The 22,746-nt window shown below is 37.4% G+C and overlaps 1 protein-coding gene across 1 annotated transcript in view; it reads right to left on the bottom strand.

The window, feature by feature from the left end:
* The window catches only part of LOC148956308 (histamine H1 receptor-like), a 91,843-nt gene extending 74,442 nt beyond the window's left edge, over nt 1-17,401 (bottom strand). Inside the window, exons 1-2 of the mRNA XM_089094883.1 lie at nt 17,167-17,401; nt 4,696-4,786 (exon numbers count right to left, since the gene is read on the bottom strand). Coding sequence (XP_088951009.1) covers nt 4,696-4,786; nt 17,167-17,370 — 295 coding nt within the window. The 5' untranslated portion in view covers nt 17,371-17,401. The remainder of the gene's footprint in view (nt 1-4,695; nt 4,787-17,166) is intronic.
* Nucleotides 17,402-22,746: the final 5,345 nt, after the last annotated feature.

Genomic DNA, 22,746 nt, shown 5'->3' with positions numbered 1-22,746 from the left:
AGGTCTTTGAGGATGACAACCCCCCACCCAGAGCCCTCAGGGCAAGGGTTGTAAGCTATGCCCTGGGGGCATATACGGTTTCTTATAGAAAGCGTTGTCGTAGAAACTTCAAAAAAGGGCTCATTTGATTGGAAATTGAAATGACTAGTGCCTGTTTTTAATAATCAAAACTGATTTGAAGGCAACTGACACCCCTTCCATAACCACCATTTATCCAAACACATCCAATAAAAATTTTTAGATATCCATTTTATACAAAGTAGTTGAAAGGTCCAGAAATTATATCTTTGAGGATGACACTCCCCCAAAGCCCTTAGGGTAAAGGTTGTAAGTTATGCCCTGGGGCATATACGGTTTTTATTGAAATCTTTGTCGTAGAAACTTGAAAAAGGGCTAATTCGATTGGAAATTCAAAAGGCTAGTACCCTTTTTAATAGTCGAAAGTGATTTAAGGCAACTAACCCCCCTCTCACACACACATTTTCCCCAAACACATCCTATCAAATTTTTAGAGAGGCATTTTGTTAAACGCATTTAAAAATATTAGAAATTAGGTCTTTGAGGATAATAACGCCCCTCAGAGCCCTCGGGGCAAGGGTTGTAAGTTATGCCCTGGGGGCATATAAGGTTCTTATAGATAGTGATGTTGTAGAAACTTCAAAAAGGGCTCATTTGATTGGAAATTAGAAGGGCTTATACCCTTTTTAATAGTCGAAAGTGATTGGAGGATAACTAACACCCCTCTCACTCCCACGATTTCCCCAAACACATCCAATCAAAATTTCGAGATAGTCATTTTGGTCGACGTAGTTAAAAAGTCTAGAAATTATGTTTTTGAGGATGACACCCCCGCAGCCCTCAAGGCAAGGGTCGTAAGTTATGCCCCTGGGGCACATAATGGTTTTTTTTATTATAGAAAGCGTTCTCGTAGAAATTTCAAAAAAGAATAATTTGTTTGGAAATTGAAACAGCCAGTTCCCTTTTTATTAGTCGAAAGTGATTGGATGGCAAGTATCCCCCCTCTCAAGCCCACCATTTCCCCAAACACATCCAATCAAAATTTTGAGATAGCTATTTTGTTCAACGTAGTTAAAAGGTCCGAAAATTTTGTCTTTGAGGATGACAACCCCCTCACAGCCCTCAGGTCAAGGGCTGTAAGTTATGCCTTGGGGCATATAAGGTTTTTATAGAAAGCGTTGTCGTAGAAACTTCTAAAATGAAAATTGAAAGGGCTAGTGCCCTTTTTAATCGTCGGAAGTGATTGGAGGGCAACTAACCCTCCTCTCACGCCCATCATTTCCCCAAACACGTCCAATGAAAATTTTGAGATAGTAGTTTTCTTTAACGTAGTTGAAATTTCTGGAAATTAGGTCAACCCTCAGCCCTCAGGGCAAGGGTTGCAAGTTATGCCCTGGGGGCATATTAGTTTTTTATTAAAAGCGTTGTCATAGAAACTTCAAAAGGGCTCATTCGATTGGAAATTAAAAGGACTAGTGCGTGTTTTAATAGTTAAAAGTGATTGGAGAGCAACTAACGCTCATCTCACGCCCACCATTTCCCCAAACACATCCAATCAAAATTTTGGGACAGCTGTTTTGTTTAACGTAGTTCAAAGTTCTGGAAATTAGGTCCTTGAGGATGATAACCCCCTCACAGCCCTCAGGGCAAGGGTTGCAATTTATGCCCATGGGGCATATAATGTGTTTATAGAAAGGGTTTTCGTAGAAACTCAAAAGGGGCTCATTCGATTGGAAATTGAAAGGCCTAGCGCCCTTTTTAATAGTCGAAATTGATTGGAAGGCTTGACATTTTTATAGTAAACATCGATGTGGATACAATTTATTATTATTATTGTTTTTTTTTTTGTTTTTTTTGTTTAGAACAGGGCACTTTGTATCGAAGGAGTTTTTTTAGGAACATCGAAAAGGGCTTGTTCGATTGAAAATCTAAAGGGCTAATAGTCGAAAGTAATTGGACGGCAAATAGTCCCCCACCCACGCCCACCCTCCCATTTGCCTATTATGTTTAAAAACTAAATGTTGCCTTAAGATTAAATCAAAATGCAGTGTTAATACTAATTCCCCAGTAAGGCATCTCAGCAGTATCCCAAGAATGACTGAGGGTATTATGTTCAAACTTTTGGGGCTACTTCTTCTCTTAAAATTTAACCAAATCAAAATAGCGTAAGCGTATCCAAGCTATCAAAGAAAGTAAACAGATTTATTTTTTTTGCGAATGGTATCTGGTTTTCTATTTCAGGTTTACTAGATGAGGTATGATAGTAAATTAAACACTATTATTTGTATCCAGATTTTTTGAAGGGTGCATGTTGTTAAAAATTGCTGAAAATTTTTCTCCAGCATGCGAATAGCAGGCCAAACTATAAAGTCTTAAAAAAACAAAAAGATTTAAAGAATCATTTTCTATTTCCCTGAAAAGACTATGTCAATATAAAACGAACAGAAATTAATTTTGAAAAAACTTTTTTCACAAAATAAGTTTTTCAAAGAAAAGTAAAGATCCCCATTAAACCAAAAATGAGCAAAAATGAAATCATATAATCTACCAAGCGTGAACCTACCACAAATCAGCATCGATAAATAAATGAAACCCGCAACGAACAGAATTTACAATAAATAACCGAGTTAAACTCAAAACGAGCAGAAATTAACACGAGTAGGGCTCAAAACCCTGTGCCATCCCAAGGCCAGAACATAATTTGCACTTCACTGAAAAAATGCAAATGAATGTGCATTGTCTGTTTAATATACATATATAGATATTTAGTAATCAAAATGTTAATATTATTTGATTTATTAAAGTTATAAAAGTAAAAAAGTCCATCAAAATGAGCAATATAAATGGGAGTAGAACACAACCCTGATTAACTCCTGATTTAATACGAAACCAGCTACTAACCTCATTTCCTACCTTAACCGCAACAATGTTATTCTCGTACATAGTAAAGATCACTTTAATGTGTTTGTCTGGTATACCATAGAAGGATAAGACCTTCGCTATGCCTTCTTCTGAATCGAACGCTTGCTAATAAGCAATAAAACTTAGGACTAGAGGTGTTTGATGACTTAGGCACTTCTCAATTATTAACCTAGGAGTGAAAATTTGGTCCACACATCCTTTACCCTTCATAAAACCACACTTTTTTCCTTTAAAACTTTATCTACAGCATCTCTAAGTCTAAAAAGTATCATCATACTAAGTAACTAACTACCTACAGAAACCGGACTAATTCCTCTATAATTATCACGCTCACTCTAATCAGCTTTCTTGTACAGGGGATTAATTAAGGTTTTCCTAACATCGCTAGGTACTTCCACTTTTTCAAAGATCATATTCGTAATCACGGGCCTGAGAAAATTTGCCTGATTTTTAAAAAGGGGAGAGACACCCCAAACAGCCAAGTAATCTTAATGGAAATCGCAACATCAGACTTAGCATATTAGAGAACCGTGCTGTAGATGTTTAAAGACCTTACCTATAAAAATATGGAATTTTGTATTTTTTGTCAGATAAAAGGTCACAGACGCTGGTTTGTTTTTTTTTTTTCCAGAGGTGATCGTATCGAACCAATAGTCCTAAGGGACCAACAGAGGGCTCATTCAAATGAAAATTAAAAGCTCTAGTGTCAATTTTTAGTTAACAAAAAGATTGGAGGACAACTAGCCCCCACCCCCATTTTCCCTAAAGACATTTGATCAAAATTTTAAGATAGCCGTTTGATTCAGCATAGCTGAAATGTTCAGTTCTTATGTCTTTGGGGATGACCTGATGACCCACAACCCCTGGGGAATGGGATGTAATTTATGCAAGCTGCCCATCGTCTACATATAGTATTTGTTACTGGTAAATATACAAACAAAATTCAATGGGAATTTTCTGTGGGAGGTGGGATTTTTCACGGGGAAAATTTCCCACGTGTAATTTTAAACTGGAGGATTCTCAGGGAGTCAGTTGAGGAATTCTTTCGGTTACTTTCTCTTTGGAGGCTCACTTTTAAATGTAGAAAGAATGCTCCGGGGGAATTGTCCAGGAGAAATTTTACGCGGAAATTTTCCGAGGAGTCATTTTTCGTGTGTGTTTTTGAATTTTATTTGGGGAATCTTACACTAAAGGTATATAACGTGGGAGAGTTTTCTGCAGGAGGAACTTTTCGTAGAGTGGAGAGTTTTTGCACGGTAATGTTTCACGGAGGGTTTAGGAGGAATTCCTGGCTTCAAAGGAAAATGGCCTGCAATTAAATAAAAAAGACAAGTTTTTTCAACCGAAAATAAGGATCAACATTAAAAATTAAAACGTACAGAAATTATTCCATATATGAAAAGGGCTACCCCATCCGCATCCCCCGCTCTTCACGCTAAAGTTTAATTTTTGTCCCATTTTCTTATGAACAACTTCTGAAAAGTAAGAGTCATGAAATGAGAAGTATGTTTTAAAGAGCTTTAAGACTTTTGCATAACAAGCGAGGGATTGAGAAGGGGGTATCCTCCCTCGTATACGGAATGATTCCTGTTCGTTTTAAGTTTTAATATTAGTTTAATGTTAGCTCCCTACTTTCAGTTAAAAAATGTAATTTTTTAATTTATTTATGATAAAATAAGGACTAGCAAACAATCCAAATACAAACACAGGCTGTCAGAGCACTATCAAATATTTAGTAGTTTTTCAATTACTTACCATTTATGAAGTAAAGGGCACTTATTGGCATCACTATCAGGCCAACGATTAAATCAGCAACGGCAAGACTCATGATGAACATGTTTGACACCTAAAACAGTTTTTCATGCTTCATTTTTAAGGGGAAAATCCCAGCAAATTAATTGAAGCAATATTTAATAAAATGTCGAAGTGATCAGTTTTATGACTAACTTTCTGAGTAGAACAAGAAAAGGAAGGAGCAGTAAATTAAATAGTCTCTTGCACAGTGTTTCTATGGCGAGGTTTTAACTTTATTTTACAGTATAAATACAATTAATCCTCCCCCTTTTTATTGTCAGGTAATGGCACTTTTGATGCTTGAAAGTACTTACATATCATCGTTGCTCTGTTTACTCTCTAATCACTTTTGGCCGTTAAAGAGGCCACTAGAACTTTTAATTTCCAAATAAAAAGAACCTCTCTCAAGTTTATTAGCACTTCTATACGAAACAACAACGAAAAAAAACTGTTGGCCTTAAACTGTTGGCGAAAAAAAAAATTCGCACTTTACTGAAAAAAATATAAATGTTTTTACTTTTATGAATTTAATAAATCAAATAATATTAACATTTTGATTACTAAATATCAGTATATGTATATTAAACTAACAATGCACATTCATTTGTATTTTTTCAGTAAAGTGCAAATTTTGTTCTGGCCTTGGGAAGGCATAGGGGTTTTGCGCCCACCTTATGCTAATTTCTGCTCGTTTTGAGTTTGACTCGGTTATTTATTGTAATTTCTGTTCGTTTTGGGTTCTATTCATATATCAATGCTGATTTGTGGTAGTTTCACACTTGATAGATCGTTTGATTTTATTTTTCGCTCAATTTTTGTTAAAAGGAGTCCTTTACTTTTCTTTGAAAACTTATTTTGTGGAAAAAGTTTTTTTAATTAATTTCTTTTTGTTTTATATTGACATAGTCGTTTCAGGGAGAAAGAAAGTAACAATTTAAATCTTTTCGTTTTTTAAGACTTTATAGTTTGGCCTTCTATTTGTATGCTGGAGAAAATTTTTCAGTAATTTTTAACAACATACATCCTTTTAAAAATCTGGACGCAAATTCGCAAAAAAATCTGTTTACTTACTTTGATAGCATGGATACACTTACGCTATTTTGATTTGGTTAAATTTTAAGAGCAGAAGTAGCCCCGAAAGTTTAAACTTAATACCCTCAGTCGTTCTTGGGATACTGCTGAAAATCCTTATTTGGAATTAGCACAGTTGCATTTTGATTTAATCATAAGGCAACATTTAGTTTTTAAACATAATGTGCAAATGGGAGGGTGGGCGTGGGAGGGTGGGAGTGGAAGGGGGTTTAGTTGCCCTCCAATCACTTTTGACTATTAAAAAGGGCATCAGCCCTTTCTATTTTCAATCGAATGAGCCCCTTTCGAAGTTCAAACGACAACTCCTTCCATACGAACTGCCCTGGTATAAACAATAACAACAACAAAAAATATCACTAATCACTTTCGACTATTAAAATGGGTTCTAGCCCTTTGAATTTCAAATCGAATAAGCCCTTTTTGAAGTTTCTACGACAAAGATTTCAATATAAACCTTATATGCCCCCAGGGTATAACTTATAACCCTTGCCCTGAGGGTTGGGGGGGAGTGTCCTCCTCAAAAATATATATTCTATCTGGAAATAAACTACGCTGAACAAAATGGCCATCTCAAAATTTTGATTGGCTGTGTTTGGGGGAATGATGGGCGTCGGGGGGAGGGGCTAATTGCCCTCCAATCACTTTCGACTATTAAAAAGGGCACTATCAATTTGAATTTCCAATCGAATGTGCCTGTTTTGAAGTTTCTACGACAATGCCTTCTATAAAAAAAACCTTATATACCCCCAGGGCATAACTTATAACCCTTGCCCTGAGGGTTGTGGGGGAGTGTCCTCCTCAAAAATATATTTTCTATCCGGAAATAAACAACGCTGAACAAAATGGCTATCTCAAAATTTTGGATGTGTTTGGAGGAATGATGGGCGTGGGGGAGGGCTAGTTGCCCTCCAATCACTTTCGACTATTAAAAAGGGCACAAGGCCTTTGAATTTACAATCGAATGAGCCTTTTTTGACGTTTCTAAGACAACGCCTTCTATAACAACCTGATATGCCCCCAGGGCATAACGTAAAACCCTTGACCTGAGGGTTGTGGGGGACTTTCCTCCTCAAAAACATAATTTTTATCTGGAAATCAACTACGCTGAACAAAATTGCTTTCTCAAAATTTTGATTGGATGTGTTTGGAGGAATAATGGGCGCGGGGGAGGGGTGCTAGTTGCCCTCCAATCACTTTCGACTATTAAAAAGGGCACTAGCTCTTTGAATTTCCAATCAAATGAGCCCCTTTTGAAGTTTCTACGACAACACCTTCTATAAACACCTTATATAACCCCAGGGCATAACTTAAAACCCTTACCCTGAGGGTTGTGTGGGAGTGTTCTCCTCAAAAACATATTTTCTATCGGGAAATCAACTAGCCTACGCGGAATAAAATGGCTATCTCAAAATTTTTATTGGATGTGTTTGGGGGAATGTTGGGCGTGTTGGGGGGGGGGGCTAGTTGCCCTTAAATAACTTTCGACTATTAAAAAGAGCACTAGCCCTTTGAATTTCCAATCGAATGAGCCTGTTTTGAAGATTCTACGACAACGCCTTCTATTATAACCTTATATGGCCCCAGGACATAACTTAAAACCCTTGCCCTGAGGGTTTTTGGGGAGTGTCCTCCCCAAAAACATATTTTCTATCTGGAAATCAACTAGCCTACACTGAACAAAATGGCTCTCAAAATTTAGATTGGTTGTGTGTGGGGGAATGTTGGGCATGGGGGGGGGGGGCGAGCTGGCCTCCAATCACTTTCGACTATTAAAAAGGGCACTAGCCTTTTGAATTTCCAATCGAATGAGCCTGTTTTGAAGTTTCTACGACAACGTCTTCTATAAAAACCTATATGCCCCCGGGTCATAACTTAAAACTCTTGCCCTAAGGGTTGTGGGGGAGTTTCCTCCTCAAAAGCATATTTTCTATCTGGAAATCAACTACGCTGAACAAAATGGCCATCTCAAAATTTGTATTGAATGTGTTGGGGGAATGATGGGCGTGGGGGGAGGCTTACTGCCCTCCAATCACTTTCGACTATTAAAAAGGGCACTAGCCACTCCAATTTCCAATCGAATGAGCCCTTTTCGAAGTTTCTACGACAACTCCTTCGATACGAGGTGCCAGGGTATGGAGAAAAGAAAACATTGTGGCCACATTGATCTTTACTTAGGCAGCGCTAGTGCGCTGCCTATGAAATGTCAAGCCTTCCAATCACTATCGACTATTAAAAAGAGCACTAGGCCTTTCGATTTCGAATCGAATGAGCCCTTTTTGAGTTTCTACGGCAACACTTCCTATAAACACCTTATATGCCCCCAGAGCATAGATTACAACCCTTACCCTAAAGGCTGTGAGGATGGTTGTTATCCTCTAAGACCTAATGTCCAGAACTTTCAACTACGTTAAACAAAATGGCTATCTCAAAATTTTGATTGTATGTGTCTGAGAAAATGGTGGGCGTGAAAGGGACGTTGGTCTTTCTCCAATCACTTTCAACTATTAAAAAAGGCACTAGCACTTTCAATTTCCAAACAAATGAGCCCTTTTTAAGTTTTTACGACAACGCTTTCAATAAAAACCTTATATGCCCTCAGGGCATAACTTACAACCCTTGCCCTGCGGGATGGGGGGGGGGGTTGTCATCCTCAAAGACCTAATTTCCAAAACTTTCTACTACTTTGAACAAAATGGCTATCTGAAAATTTTGATTAAATGTGTTTGAAGGAATGGGGGGCGTAAGAGGGGGGTTAGTTACCCTCCAATCACTTTCAACTATTAAAAAGGGCACTTGCCCTTTCAATTTCCAATTGAATGAGCCCCTTTTGAAGTTTTTACAACTCTATAATTAAAAACCTTATATGCCCCCAGTGCATAACTTACAACCTTTGCCCTGGGGACTCTGGGGGGTTTCTCATCCTTAAATACATAATTTCCAATTACTTTCGACTATTAAGAAGGGCACTAGCCATTTCAATTTCCAATCGAATGATCCCTTTTTAAAGTTTCTACGACGATGCGTTCTATAAAAACCTTATATGCCCCCAGGGCATAACTTACAACCGTTGTCCTGGGGGCTCGGGGGGAGTGTCCTCCTCAAAAACATATTTTCTATCGGGAAATCAACTAGCCTACGCGGAATAAAATGGCTATCTCAATATTTTGATTGGATGTGTTTGGGGGAATGATGGGCGTGTTGGGGGGGGGATTATTTACAAACAACTCACTGTCGGCTGGGCTCATGGTTAATATGTCTTTGATATTTAAGTCGAAAAAGGCAGTCTTTACGTTTCTACGAAACAGATTTCTGTAAAAACTGTACTCGTCCCATTGGCCTAACTTAAAACCCTTGCCTTAAGGGTTTTTGGGGAGTGTCCTCCCCAAAAACATATTTTCTATCTGGAAATCAACTAGCCTACACTGAACAAAATGGCTCTCAAAATTTAGATTGGTTGTGTTTGGGGGAATGTTGGGCAGGGGGGGGGGGGCTAGTTGGCCTCCAATCACTTTCGACTATTAAAAAGGGCACTAGCCTTTTGAATTTCCAATAGAATGAGCCTGTTTTGAAGTTTCTACGACAACGTCTTCTATAAAAACCTATATGCCCCCGGGTCATAACTTAAAACTCTTGCCCTAAGGGTTGTGGGGGAGTTTCCTCCTCAAAAGCATATTTTCTATCTGGAAATCAACTACGCTGAACAAAATGGCCATCTCAAAATTTGTATTGAATGTGTTGGGGGAATGATGGGCGTGGGGGGAGGCTTACTGCCCTCCAATCACTTTCGACTATTAAAAAGGGCACTAGCCACTCCAATTTCCAATCGAATGAGCCCTTTTCGAAGTTTCTACGACAACTCCTTCGATACGAGGTGCCAGGGTATGGAGAAAAGAAAACATTGTGGCCACATTGATCTTTACTTAGGCAGCGCTAGTGCGCTGCCTATGAAATGTCAAGCCTTCCAATCACTATCGACTATTAAAAAGAGCACTAGGCCTTTCGATTTCGAATCGAATGAGCCCTTTTTGAGTTTCTACGGCAACACTTCCTATAAACACCTTATATGCCCCCGAGTCATAGATTACAACCCTTACCCTAAAGGCTGTGAGGATGGTTGTTATCCTCTAAGACCTAATTTCCAGAACTTTCAACTACGTTAAACAAAATGGCTATCTCAAAATTTTGATTGTATGTGTCTGAGAAAATGGTGGGCGTGAAAGGGACGTTGGTCTTTCTCCAATCACTTTCAACTATTAAAAAAGGCACTAGCCCTTTCAATTTCCAATCAAATGAGCCCGTTTGAAGTTTCTACGACAACGCTTTCAATAAAAACCTTATATGGCCCCAGGGGATAACTTACAACCCTCGCCCTGAGGGATGGGGGGGGTTCATCCTCAAAGACCTAATTTCCAGAACTTTCTACTACTTTGAACAAAATGGCTATCTGAAAATTTTGATGAAATGTGTTTGAAGGAATGGGGGGCGTAAGAGGGGGTTAGTTACCCTCCAATCACTTTCAACTATTAAAAAGGGCACTTGCCCTTTCAATTTCCAATTGAATGAGCCCCTTTTGAAGTTTTTACAACTCTATAATTAAAAACCTTATATGCCCCAAGTGCATAACTTACAACCTTTGCCCTGGGGACTCTGGGGGGTTTCTCATCCTTAAATACATAATTTCCAATTACTTTCGACTATTAAGAAGGGCACTAGCCATTTCAATTTCCAATCGAAAGATCCCTTTTTAAAGTTTCTACGACGATGCGTTCTATAAAAACCTTATATGCCCCCAGGGCATAACTTACAACCGTTGTCCTGGGGGCTCGGGGGGAGTGTTCTTCTCAAAAACATAATGTCTATCTGGAAATCCAAATCACTGAACAAAATGGCTATCTAAAAATTTTGATTGGATGTGTTTGAGGAAAAGGTGGGTGAGAGAGGGGGGCTAGATGCTCTCAAATTGCTTTCAAAGATTAAAAAGGGCATTAGACCTTTAAAGTTCCGATCGATTGAGCCCTTTTTCAATTTTCTACGACAAAGATTTCAATAAAAACTTATATGCCCCCTGGGCATAACTTACAACCCTTGCCCTGAAGACCGCTCAATAGTATAATTTCCTGTACTTTAACTGCGTGGAACAAAATGGCTATCTCAAAATTTTGATTGGATGTGTTTGGGGAAATGATGCGCGTGGAAGGGGTGGTGGTTGCCTTCCAATTACTTTCGACTATTAAAAAGAGCACTAGCCATTTCAATTTCTAATCGAATGAGCCCTTTTTGAAGTTTCTACGAAAACTCGTTCTATAAAAACTTTATATGCCCCCAGGGCATGACTTACAACCCTTGTCCTGAGGCAGTTGTCATCCTCAAAGACCTAATTTACAGAATTTAAAACTACATTTAATAAAATTGCTATCCCAAAATTTTGATTGGATGTGTTTGAGGAAAAGGTGGGCGTGAGAGGGGGGTTAGTTACCCTCCAATCACAATCGAATATTAAAAAGGGTGAAGGCCCTGAATGCTGTGCGGGAGTGTCCTCCTCAAAAAAATAATTTTTATCGGGAAATCAAGTAAGCTGAAGAAAATGGACATCTCAATATTTTGATTGGATGTGTTTTGGGGAATGAAGGGATTTGGGGGGGCTAGTTGCCCTCCAATCACTTTCGACTATTAAAAAGGGCACTAGCCCTTTGAATTTCCAATAGAATGATCCTGTTTTGAAGTTTCAACGACAACACCTTCTATAAAAACCTATATGCCCCCGGGTCATAACTTAAAACCCTTGCCCTAAGGGTTGTGGGGAAGTTTCCTCCTCAAAAGCATATTTTCTATCAAGAAATCAACTACGCTGAACAAAATGGCTATCTCAAAATTTTGATTGGTTGTTTTTCGGGAAATGGTGGGCGTGGAAAGGGTGTTAGGTGCCTTCCAATCACTTTCGACTATTAATAAGGGCACAAACAACTCCAATTTCCAATTGAATGACCCCTCTTTGAAGTTCCCACGACAACTATTCTGATATGAAGTGCCCTGCTCTGAGGGAAAAGAATAATATATTATACATTATGCAGACATCGTTCTTATATTCACTCAGGGCATAACTTAAAACCCTTGCCCCGAGGGTTGTGGGGAAGTATCCTCCTAAAAAAATATTTTCTATCTGGAAATCAACTACGCGGAACAAAATAGCGATCTCAAAATGTGTTTGGGAGAATGATAGGCGTGGAGGGGGCTAGTTGCTCTCCAATCCCTTTTGACTATTAAAAAGGGCACTAGCGCTTTGAATTTACAATCGAATGAGCATTTTTTGAAGTTTCTACGACAACGCCTTTTCAAGATTTTGATTGGATGTGTTTGGGGGAATGATGGTCGTGGGGGGGGGGGGTGTAGTTGCCCTCCAATCACTTTCGACTATAAAAAAAAGGTATTAGCCCTTTGAATTTCCAATGGAATGAGCCTTTTTTGAAGTTTCTACGACAACACATTCAAACGACAACTTACAACCCTTGACAACTTACAACCCTTGCCCCGAGGGTTCTGGGGAAGTGTCACCCTTAAAAACACATTTTCTATGTGGAAATCAACTACGCTGAATAAAATGGCTATCTCGAAAATTTGATTGGATGTATTTGGGGGAATGATGGGCGTGGAGGGGGGCTAGTTTCACACCAATCACTTTCGACTATTATAAAGGGCATTAGCCCTTTGAATATTCAATCGAATGATATTTTTTGAAGTTTCTACGACAACATATTCTATGAAAACCTTATATGCTCCCAGGGCATAACTAACAACCCTCGCCCCGAGGCGAGGGCTCAAAAATTTGATCCGATACCATAGGTGGCTTTACAGTTTCGCTCAAACGCATAACCTGTACACTAACTCGCACTAGTTTGACGACTTTGGCTGGGAGCAAACCTCCCATTTTGATAGACACACTAATGACACTTCTGTAAACAAACTCGCGTAAGATATAACTTGGCAAAGTTTCTTACTCCCACTATGTTTGATAGAGATCCAGCGGTCTCTTAAGAAAGATGTCTTAATGAGAACAAATTAAAATCGCTCTTACTCCTCCCCTGCAAAGATTTAATTGATCCGTAACTTCAAAATTGCAGAACTAACATATCAATCGTTACTTACGACTAAGTTTCGCTGATATCTGACAGACCCTTCTGCTTCTTTTTCTGCAGACATAATTTTGCATCTAATACTCCACCCCCTTACCTCTCCCACAGACTTCTTGTCCTGATATCAAACGGCAGAATTAAAACACTAGCTTTTGCTTCCCACCAAGTTTACCAAGATCTGGTAACCCCTTCTTGTAAAAAGTCTGATGGCAAGAATTCAGTAGCCCCTTCAACCCAAACAGGTTGGAGGGAGAACAAACTTACAACAAATGGAACTAGAAAGCTTATTTTCATCTATCTACAAAGTTTAGATAAACCCAATAACTTGCTCTTTGTAATCACAACTAGTAGATTTACTATAAAAGTTTGGTTAAGTTCCAAATACTCCTACTGGTAGATGTTTGATGAATGCCCCCTCCTTTCCGCAGTGGTTAGGAGGACAAGCCCTGTTAGACAAGCTGATGACAAAAATCTTAAGACTCCCTCCCCTGTCCCTACAGAAGTCTATCAGGTCCAAACTATCAAAAATATTCAAAGAGGAGACTAACTCTTACTCCTGCTACATTTGGTCGAGATTTGAAAATGCAAATTAAATTTCTGCTGATGTCAAGAAATGGGGGTCACTCTTACCCATCCCTTACATAGGTTGAATCGGTCTCTGGATCCAAGGAAATATAACTAGTCATTCAATTTTTACTTATGACTAAGTTCAGTTGAGATCCAAAAACCCCTTTTGGCTATTATTCTGAAAACATAAATTTGTGGACAATCCTTACTCTCCCAAGCACAGTTAAGATCTTTTCCTGATTTCAAAAAGCATTAAACTAGCTTACTTCCCAACAAAGTTCATTAAGATCTGATATCTTATATTTACCCCATCTGGTAAATATAATGAAGACAAAAGCTTAGAGACCCATCTATAGCATAGGTTTGATTCGGGACAAACTGCCAGTAGACACAACAACGACACCTACTATTACTTCCCACCAAGTTTAGTTTAGACCCATCAACCAAACGTTGTATATACTATGACTAGAAGACATTAGGGACGATTTTGTTTCCCTTCTCTGATCCCCTAAAGGCATAACAAGAATATTAGCTTTTACGTTCTATAAATTTCATTAGGAGCACAATCTCTTCTGGGAGAACTGAAAACCAATTCTAGCCTACTAAGCCTTAAAACCCGGCAATTCAAGATTGATACGATCAAGGACATTTTTCATTTATTTTATTTTATATTAATCTAATCGATAACCCTAATAGACATCGATAATCGATAATTCGTCAATATGCCAAGCTCTTAGTCGTTAGTTTTATTGAAAAATAGTCTTTAATAATGGTTCATTTTTTTGGACTGCATTTATATTTACGGACGAATGATATACCGCACACCAGTCTTGCTCTTAGCAGTGGCTTAATTTCGTCAGAATCTTGGGGGAGGGGCAAAGTTGGAATCAATTTTCCCAAATAAAGGGAAAATGACAGTGAAAAAGGAAAAATGAGCCATATAGTAACATAAGGCAAAGTATAGCCTACTAAAGAAAACTGATCTGTTTCTCTGGATGCTTGAATTATGTTGGCTTATCTTAGTATTGACAAGTTTTTTTGAAGAAACTAAATTTCATCTGGGGGGAGTACTGAGGTCTGGAGGGGGCAGTTGGCCCCCCTACCCCATAGCAAATTACACCCCTGCCTCTGAGACTGGGAAGCTAGATAAACACCCTTCAATAGCTTACAGAATTTTTGCTCGATAAAATTTTCTTCCTATTCACGCCAAGGTTAATCTCAATTTCTTGTGCTTTTTTCTCTCAAAATGGGCACTGAATCTTTAAATGCACATTGGAATAAACTCTACTATAATAATCTAGGACTAAAGAATTTGGATGAACACATATGTGACCATCCTTCTCTGGGAAAATCAGAAATTTATTATTTTATCGATAACGGCTTTAGTATTTTCATATACGTTCGAGCATTAATGCATTAGTTTCAGCATATCCATCACAACCACATCCCTTTCTGAGGGAGTTCATTTCTTATTTCTAAAATTATGAATTTGCATGTGCTATTAGCTTTTGATGAACAACTTCAAAATTGATACATTTTACATATTTAGAATCAGCATCAACAACAGATTTCGGTTTTACATATTTTTTAATCAAGACTTGCTTTTTTAGAGTTTGGTTTTCCAGCAGTTCCTGGTAGAAGCTTAAAAAAAAATAAACTTTGATAAAAATATATAAAGCAAAAGAATCTGCTTTCCAAGGTGATTACAAACATAAAATATCCACAGGCCTAAAATCCATCAAGTTTAAAGTTACGCGTCAGAAGCTACGAGTATGAGCAAATTTGCCTGATTTTTGAAAACTAGGGAAACACCTGAAAGGGGCAAATGATCTTAATAGAAAATACACCATCAAATTTATTTCTTATCTATAAAACAGTGGAATTTTTAACTTCTCAGTTGATGTTGAAGATCATGGATGCGTCTTTATTATTTTTCATTCCAGTGATAACTGTATCAAACTGAGGGTTCTAGAAAATCGAGAGACGGCTCACTCGGCCATTTTTAATTAATGGAAAGATTGCGGCATGATAAATTGGCGTTTTCCTTCTTTTTGTGGCACTGAACTGCGGCTTTGAATAAAGTTGCTACCGATTGAAAATTCTGAGATATCCAACCAATTTAAAACTATTGGAAAACTATACATTGAGCTGCCCAGTTTTAGAGGTAGTAATTCTGCATGGTGGCGTAATCTTTCCTAAAGCGTCACCTAGTAACATATAAAATAAAATAAACGGTCAGTACAGACACTTATTTTAAAGCTTAGCAAAAACCAAGTTGATTCACTTGATATTTGATAAACTTATGCACAGAGCCCAGTGATGTATAGCTTCGCACCAGCTGATATGGAGCAGGGTCTATGGGTCGTTATGTAGGTGAAAGGAGGGGGATGCCTGATGCCTGAAAGAGTGTATTCTTACAACTAAATTTCCTAACTTGCTGCGATCATTCAGGCAGATATAGAAGAGGTTCTGGGGAGGTGGGGAGTAGAGATAAACTAATCTCTAATACTCGTTCATTTTGGTTAAGACTGAATATATAGGATCCGGAGTGACAGCTCAAGTCTTATTTCAAAAAATGTTTCCTTTGTAAAATAAAAGATCATATTCATTTCATTGCTGACTCAAAAGGTGCACCAGTGGCGGGTTATCTTGAGCGTTGCTAAGGAATTTACCAAGAAGGGGAGGCAGTGTTACCGGGAACTTTTTTATTGACGTTTAAATGGAAATTTTATATATTATGTTTATCTTGTGCTTGTGCTTACAGAAGAACTTGTGCTTACAGAGACCAGAACTTGGTAAACTTTTTAAAGAGATATATCCATTAAAAGAATCAAAATTTTATGGTGATTCTGAAGATGTAACATTCAGTAAATTTAAAGAAACTTGAATTGCCAAAAGAAATTGTCCAGAGAACAAAAGAAATTGTCCAGAGAAATTTGTGCTGTTCCATAAGCAAATTTTTACGCTAGCAATCTAGAACACTGCGTATAAATTTACAAGCACTGATATATACAATTTAATAACAAGGAATAGGGGTTTTAGGGGGGCGTTAGCCCACAATATATCTTGGATAGGCCCGGGCAAGACTTAAAAAAAGATCAGAAAACAGATAAAAACGAGTTTCTGGTAAAATGAAAATAAGAAGTAATGTTAAGACTATAACAAACAACATAAATTATTCATTATATTAGGGGGGCTACCTTCTCCTGAACCCCTCCCAATCCTTAAACTAAAGCTTTATACTTTATTCCTTGTTAAGGTAACCTAACCCATAATGCAGGTCTGGCCAAGAATGGTCACTATAAAATGTTTGGTTGGTTTTAAGCGCAAATACAAAAATTTATATTATTATCAAATCTCAGGAATAATTTTTTATGATTAACTCCCAAAGTCAAACCACTTTACTAAGTATCAGGGCAACTGACAAATTAACGGCTAAACCACTAGAGGTGTTTCTTGATATTTTTAACAAAAGGTCAGCCTTGATGTTTTTATACAGCCTTGATATTCTTTTCGTGAATTCTGAGTGATCAACCATTTGTGACAACATTTGTGCTACTTTACTGATTACAGATTGAAACAACCATGCTTCAATTGAATGCTTCTTTATAGAGCACCGTTCGAATACAAATAAATTGCTTACTGTCTGAAGTCGTTTTTCTGTTCTAATGGCATGTAAAACCATTGCGTTCCCAACAAATGTAATAACAGCCAGAAAATAAAGTCCAATGCCGCCTGCAATGACGAATCCCAGCGTTAATCCCGGTGAGTCTGTATCCCTTGTCTCATTGTAGGACAAACTCGTAGACAAACTATTAGATGGGATGTCAGTTGTGAATGGATCCATTTCCGAAAGAAGTGCAGTTAACGGCCTGGAAAATTAAAAGAAGCTTAGAGTATTAGAAATCATATGTGCATTCGACACGGTTTTCTTTGAAACGATAACCTGTGGATGTCTAATGGAAAAGACTCAGAAAAAAGCAATTAACGGGCTTCATAATACATGCTTTGTCCTCTAACATTTATCCAATTTTCAGCATGGGAGTTTTTTGTCGCTTCGTTCTTATGGTTTTCCTTATGATCTCTTATCATTTTAGATCTCTTATATTGGACCCGGGTGGCAAGGCCGTATCCAGGATTGTTTTCGGTGGGGGGGGGGGGGGTACGAAACATTTTTTCGGGGGAGGTGTTTACAAAAAAACTTAAAAATAAACACATCAAAAATTCGTTTTTATTCATTCATGTTACGTTTTTTCGAGTCGGGAAAACATTTCGGGGGGCGGGGATTGTCGCTTCGTTCTTATGGTTTTCCTTATGATTTATGGAGATATCTTGCGTGTTTTCTAACTGTTTGTCACTGTCTGGCCGTACCCAGGATTTTTTTCGGAGGGGGTTTTACTCAATTTCTTTTTTTTTGGGGGGGGGGGTACACAAGTGAAACCCAAAAATCCATTCAAAATTTGTCAACTTCCATTTTTGTTACGTTTTTACGAGTAAGACAAACATTTAGGGGTGTGGGGGGTCCAACCCCTTAACCCCCCGCCCCACTATATACGGCCTTGCTTTTTGTCAGTCGATTTGAAACACAATTTAGGTCCAGACCATTTTAATCCCGCGCCACAACCAAATATCTAAAATTCATAAAATAAGCTTCCAAATTCTTATAAGCTTCAAATACAAAAAGAAGAATTTTCCTTAGAACCCATGTCATTATTTGGCTTTTATGTAGTTTTGGCTCCTCTTTCTAATAAGATTCTTAGGATCCTTCTGTAATCCAATCGAGGTGCCGCCTCTTTAGAGCTTGGATTCTCTTTAAATAAGATAAATGCTTCACAATTTTAAAAGACCTTTAGAAGACCTTTAGAACGTGTAAAAGTAATATACTGTCTCTCTGTGATTTCAGAGCCTATTGTATCCCGGCGCTGGGTAATACTTCTCGTATGAAATTTGTCACGATATATGCATTGATTGCTCATAAAATTCTACGCTGTAATCTGGACTCCCCAGCTCAACAAGGGCCCTTATATATATATATATATATATATATATATATATATATATATATATATATATATATATATATATGTATTTAGTTTTATCAGTTTTTGTTTTTGAATAGTTGCCATTTTGCAGTTTTTAATATAATTGACAAAGGAATTATATAGCATTCCGATATTTTTTTGTTTGTTTTTGCATTGTTTTCTAATTATTAGTTGTTGTACTTTTGTTATGATTTTCTTGTTTATTTGTTTTTTCATGGATTTCAAAATTTGAATTCGGCCCTTTAGGGCTTGTGATAGCAATTTCTCGAAATAAATATCTATCTATCTATAAATAAAATATCTATCTACAAGTGGTATATACAACAGGATTCCTTAAAAGTCAGCATTTATTTCTTTTCAAGTTTATTATTCAACCACATTTTTATAGAGAGCCCCTTACACCCTTTCGCAATTGGCTTATCATGGACACACCTACGTGTCCATATCTAAGTTGCCCAGCATTGTAGAATAGCATTGGAGAGGAAGTTATGTGAATGAATATTCCAAGCCATGAGTTACGCTTTGTTCTCATGTCCAAGCTTTTCATGAACTGTTGTCTTCTGATGATGCAGTATCCTTAGAAGAATCGGAGCGTCTTACAAGAAAACCTAACTTTGATTTACAAAAGACTTTACATTTATAAAACAATAGTCTAATTACTTGGACTGAAATTCCATTGTACTAAACAAAAGATAGTATGACAAAGGACTTGCTTACAAAATTGGGCGAAATAATTAGATGATGTAATCGAAACACTAGAGAAGACAATTCATTATAATTCATGGGGGGGGGGGTGCAAAATGTATTTCGGAACATCTAGGGGTGGGGCAAATTTATCGCCTTTTCGATTAATTCAACAAAAATACCAAAAAGGGCAATTTCAATGAAAACACCGCCATAAAGGTATTTTGCAAAATCTTGGGGGGGGGCAAAAGAACCTAAGGGACAAAGGTATCCCCATGTCCCGCAAAATTGAAGAAACTAGAGATGTTGTAGTCTCCTCTTAAAAATTACCTCCTCTAGGTACGAGAACTAGAAAAACACAATGATTTAATTTACTCTTTTGAAATTGACTAGTGGCTCTAGCTTAGAAAGTGCAGTTTTTCGTAGCTACGGCTATCACTAATTGGGAGTTTCCTCAAATATTGACGTTTTAGTCCTTAGCTTAGGGCCTTGGAGAAATTAAATAAAAAAAAATTAACTCAAAAATTATATCAAGATGTGACATTGTTATTATTTGCCATCTTTTTAAATCGAGAGGTGAGGTTGAAATCTCAGCCACAGCCCTACTAAAAGCTACATGGGAAAATAAAAAAGAAGCAGAAGAAGAAGGAAACCTCAGTGGCAGCCCTGCTTATTCTCAGTGTCAGCCCTGCTAAAACCTACATTGGAATATTAAAAAAAAATATAATATAAGAAACGATAAGAAAATTAAAAAAGAAGAAAAAACAATATTAATCGACTGCATCAATGTATTTTTACCAAAGTATTACTCTGGAACGTGGAAATACACTTTAGCCTTCACCTTTATATTGTCAGGAAACGGTACTTCACATTTGAAAGCACTTAATAATTATGTATTCATTTGAAAACGAATCATGAATCTTCCATATTTTTCAGACACGGATTTAGCTGTTAAAAAGACAGTGACACTGCTGAAAAAATTAATTATTTTGCAAAGGGAAAGAGCTGGATAATCAGAGGTTTAATTGCTAAGTTTTGAATGTTAAAAGACACTTTCTAATATTTAGTCGTTAAGGCAATTGCTATTATTGACTTACCCACCCCTTGAAGAAAAATATGCTATTGAAGACTTAGCACAGGCCCATACCCCCTTTACTTCTTTACTGTTTGTTGTTAAGTATCAATCATGAAGTAATTTCCAAAATTATGTTTTCAGACAGCTTAAAACCACGCTTAGAGTTGTATTTTTCACAAATATCCAAATTCCCAGAAATCGCCCTTTCTCCATGAGTATCCCATGCACTCCTGATGTGAAGCCCCTCTTGCCCCCCCCCCATTCAAAATGCTAAAATTACGTGCATGCTTATAATATATATTTACCCCAATATAACTTATTTTTTACCAGCTCTGTTATCTCCGCACGTGTACAATTCATGCTTGATGTATGGCTTTCTGGGCCTTAATTTATCACCATCTTCGATTCACTAATAACATTGGTACTCCTAGGTTATACCTACTCTTTTATATACTGCTAGTTTTGTTAATACTAATGAAATAAAATAAAATAGGATGAATATATAATAGTTTAGAAACAAGTGTGGGCTATATATTTACACATTAGGGGGGCGTGGGGTGGTGGGTAAAGCTTAGCATATATTAAATACGTAACCTAACCTAACCTAGGTACCTTTCCCCCCTAACCCCCCCCCCCCCAAAAAAAAAAAACACTTTAAAATTGTATACGCAATTAAAACCACGCTATAGATTGTATTTCTCTACAGCGGTGTCTTGAATCATCCGGTAAAAACGGGTTTTTCGTCGCGTCTCCAGTTTGAGATTAAATTTTAAAAAAATATTATTTTTTACTGAAAGTAAGGAGCAACATTAAAACTTAAAACGAACAAAAATTATTCCGTATATGACAGGGACTGTCCCCTCCTCAACGCCTTGCTCTTTACGCTAAAGCTTTTATTTGTTCAAAAAATAGCGCTGTGAGAAAGAGTCTAACTTTAGCGTAAAGAGCGAGGCGTTGAGGAGGGGACAGTCCCTTTCATATACGGAATAATTTCTGTTCGTTTTATGTTTTAATGTTGCTCCTTACTTTCAGTTTAAAAAAACTGGTTTTTTTATTTAATTTTTGAATGTTTGTGATTTAATGCAGATTTTGGGTTTGGCTCACCGCACATGAATCATTTAAACAGAATTTGCATATGAATTTTACTTTTATTTGGTTAAATGGCTTTCTCGAAAGTTGTTAAATTTTATTTAGGAACGTTTTTATTAGTAATAAATATACGTAACTTACGAATTAACTTACGTAACGAACTTTCATATTCATAGATTTTTAATACGTATATTAGGGGGTTCGCCCCCTAGCCAATACCTCGCTCTTTATGCTAAAGTTTGAATTTAGTTCCAATTCTTTAAAAATGACCCATTAATCACAAAGGTCGTTAATTAGAATAAATAGCTCTTATGAAAGTATGAACAAATCTTTGGCTTAAAGAGCGAGGTATTGACTAGGGGACAAACTCAATCACATACATAATAATTTCTGTTCGTCTTAAGTTTTGATGTTGCTCCTTACTTTCAATTGAAAAACCCTTTTTCTTATTTAATTTCTGATCGTTTTTTAAATAGTGCTGGGAAATCTGGCGCCCCCTTCATAGCAATCTCTCTTCCCCCATAAACACTTCCTGCATGGAAAGATCCTCCCACACAACCATCGACCCCCCCCCCCCTACCAGGGGTGCTGATTTCAAATATACAAGTTTCATCGAGTTTAGTTTTACCCATCAAAAGTTACGTGCCTGTGAAAATTTGCCTGATTTTTGAAAAAAGGGGGAAATATAGAGCTATTGACTAGGGGGTGAACCCAATCATATATGTAATAATATCTGTTCGTTTTAGCTTTTGATGTTGTTCCTTACTTTCCGTTGAAAAACTTGTTTTTTTTTAATTTAATTTAAGATCGTTTTTTAAATAATGCTGGAAATTCCGGTGCCCCCTTCATAGCAATGTCCCTTCCTCCATGAAAACTTCCTCCTTGGAAAGATCCTCCAACATATGCCCCGCCTTCCCCCCCCCCACCCACTACCAGAAACAATCCCCCCTGAAAAGGTCTGTATACTTCCCAATAACCAATACTATATGTAACCATTGGATAAAGATCATGCCTTTCCGCCCTCCCCTCGGGAGCTTTGGGGTATTAAGTCATCCTAAAAGACATATTTATTATATTTTCGACCATGTTGAACAAAATGGCTATCTCAAAATTTTGATCGGGAACCTTGGGAAAAAAATGAGCGTGGGAGGGACTCTAGTTACCCTCCATATTTTTACCACTTAAAAAGGTCACTAGAACTTTTAATTTCCATTCCAATGATCCCTCCCACGATATTCTAGGACAACGGGGTCGATACGATTACCCCTGGAAAAAAAATAAATAAACACGCATCTGTGATCTTTCTTCTGGCAAAAAATAGAAAATTCCACAT

This window comes from Artemia sp. Qi Xiang Cuo, chromosome 1 (assembly GCF_049724085.1).
Source record: "Artemia sp. Qi Xiang Cuo chromosome 1, ASM4972408v1, whole genome shotgun sequence".
Taxonomy (NCBI): Eukaryota; Metazoa; Arthropoda; class Branchiopoda; order Anostraca; family Artemiidae; genus Artemia; species Artemia sp. Qi Xiang Cuo.
The sequence above is the reverse complement of the archived record's forward strand: the minus strand, read 5'-3'. Positions and strand labels throughout refer to the sequence as shown.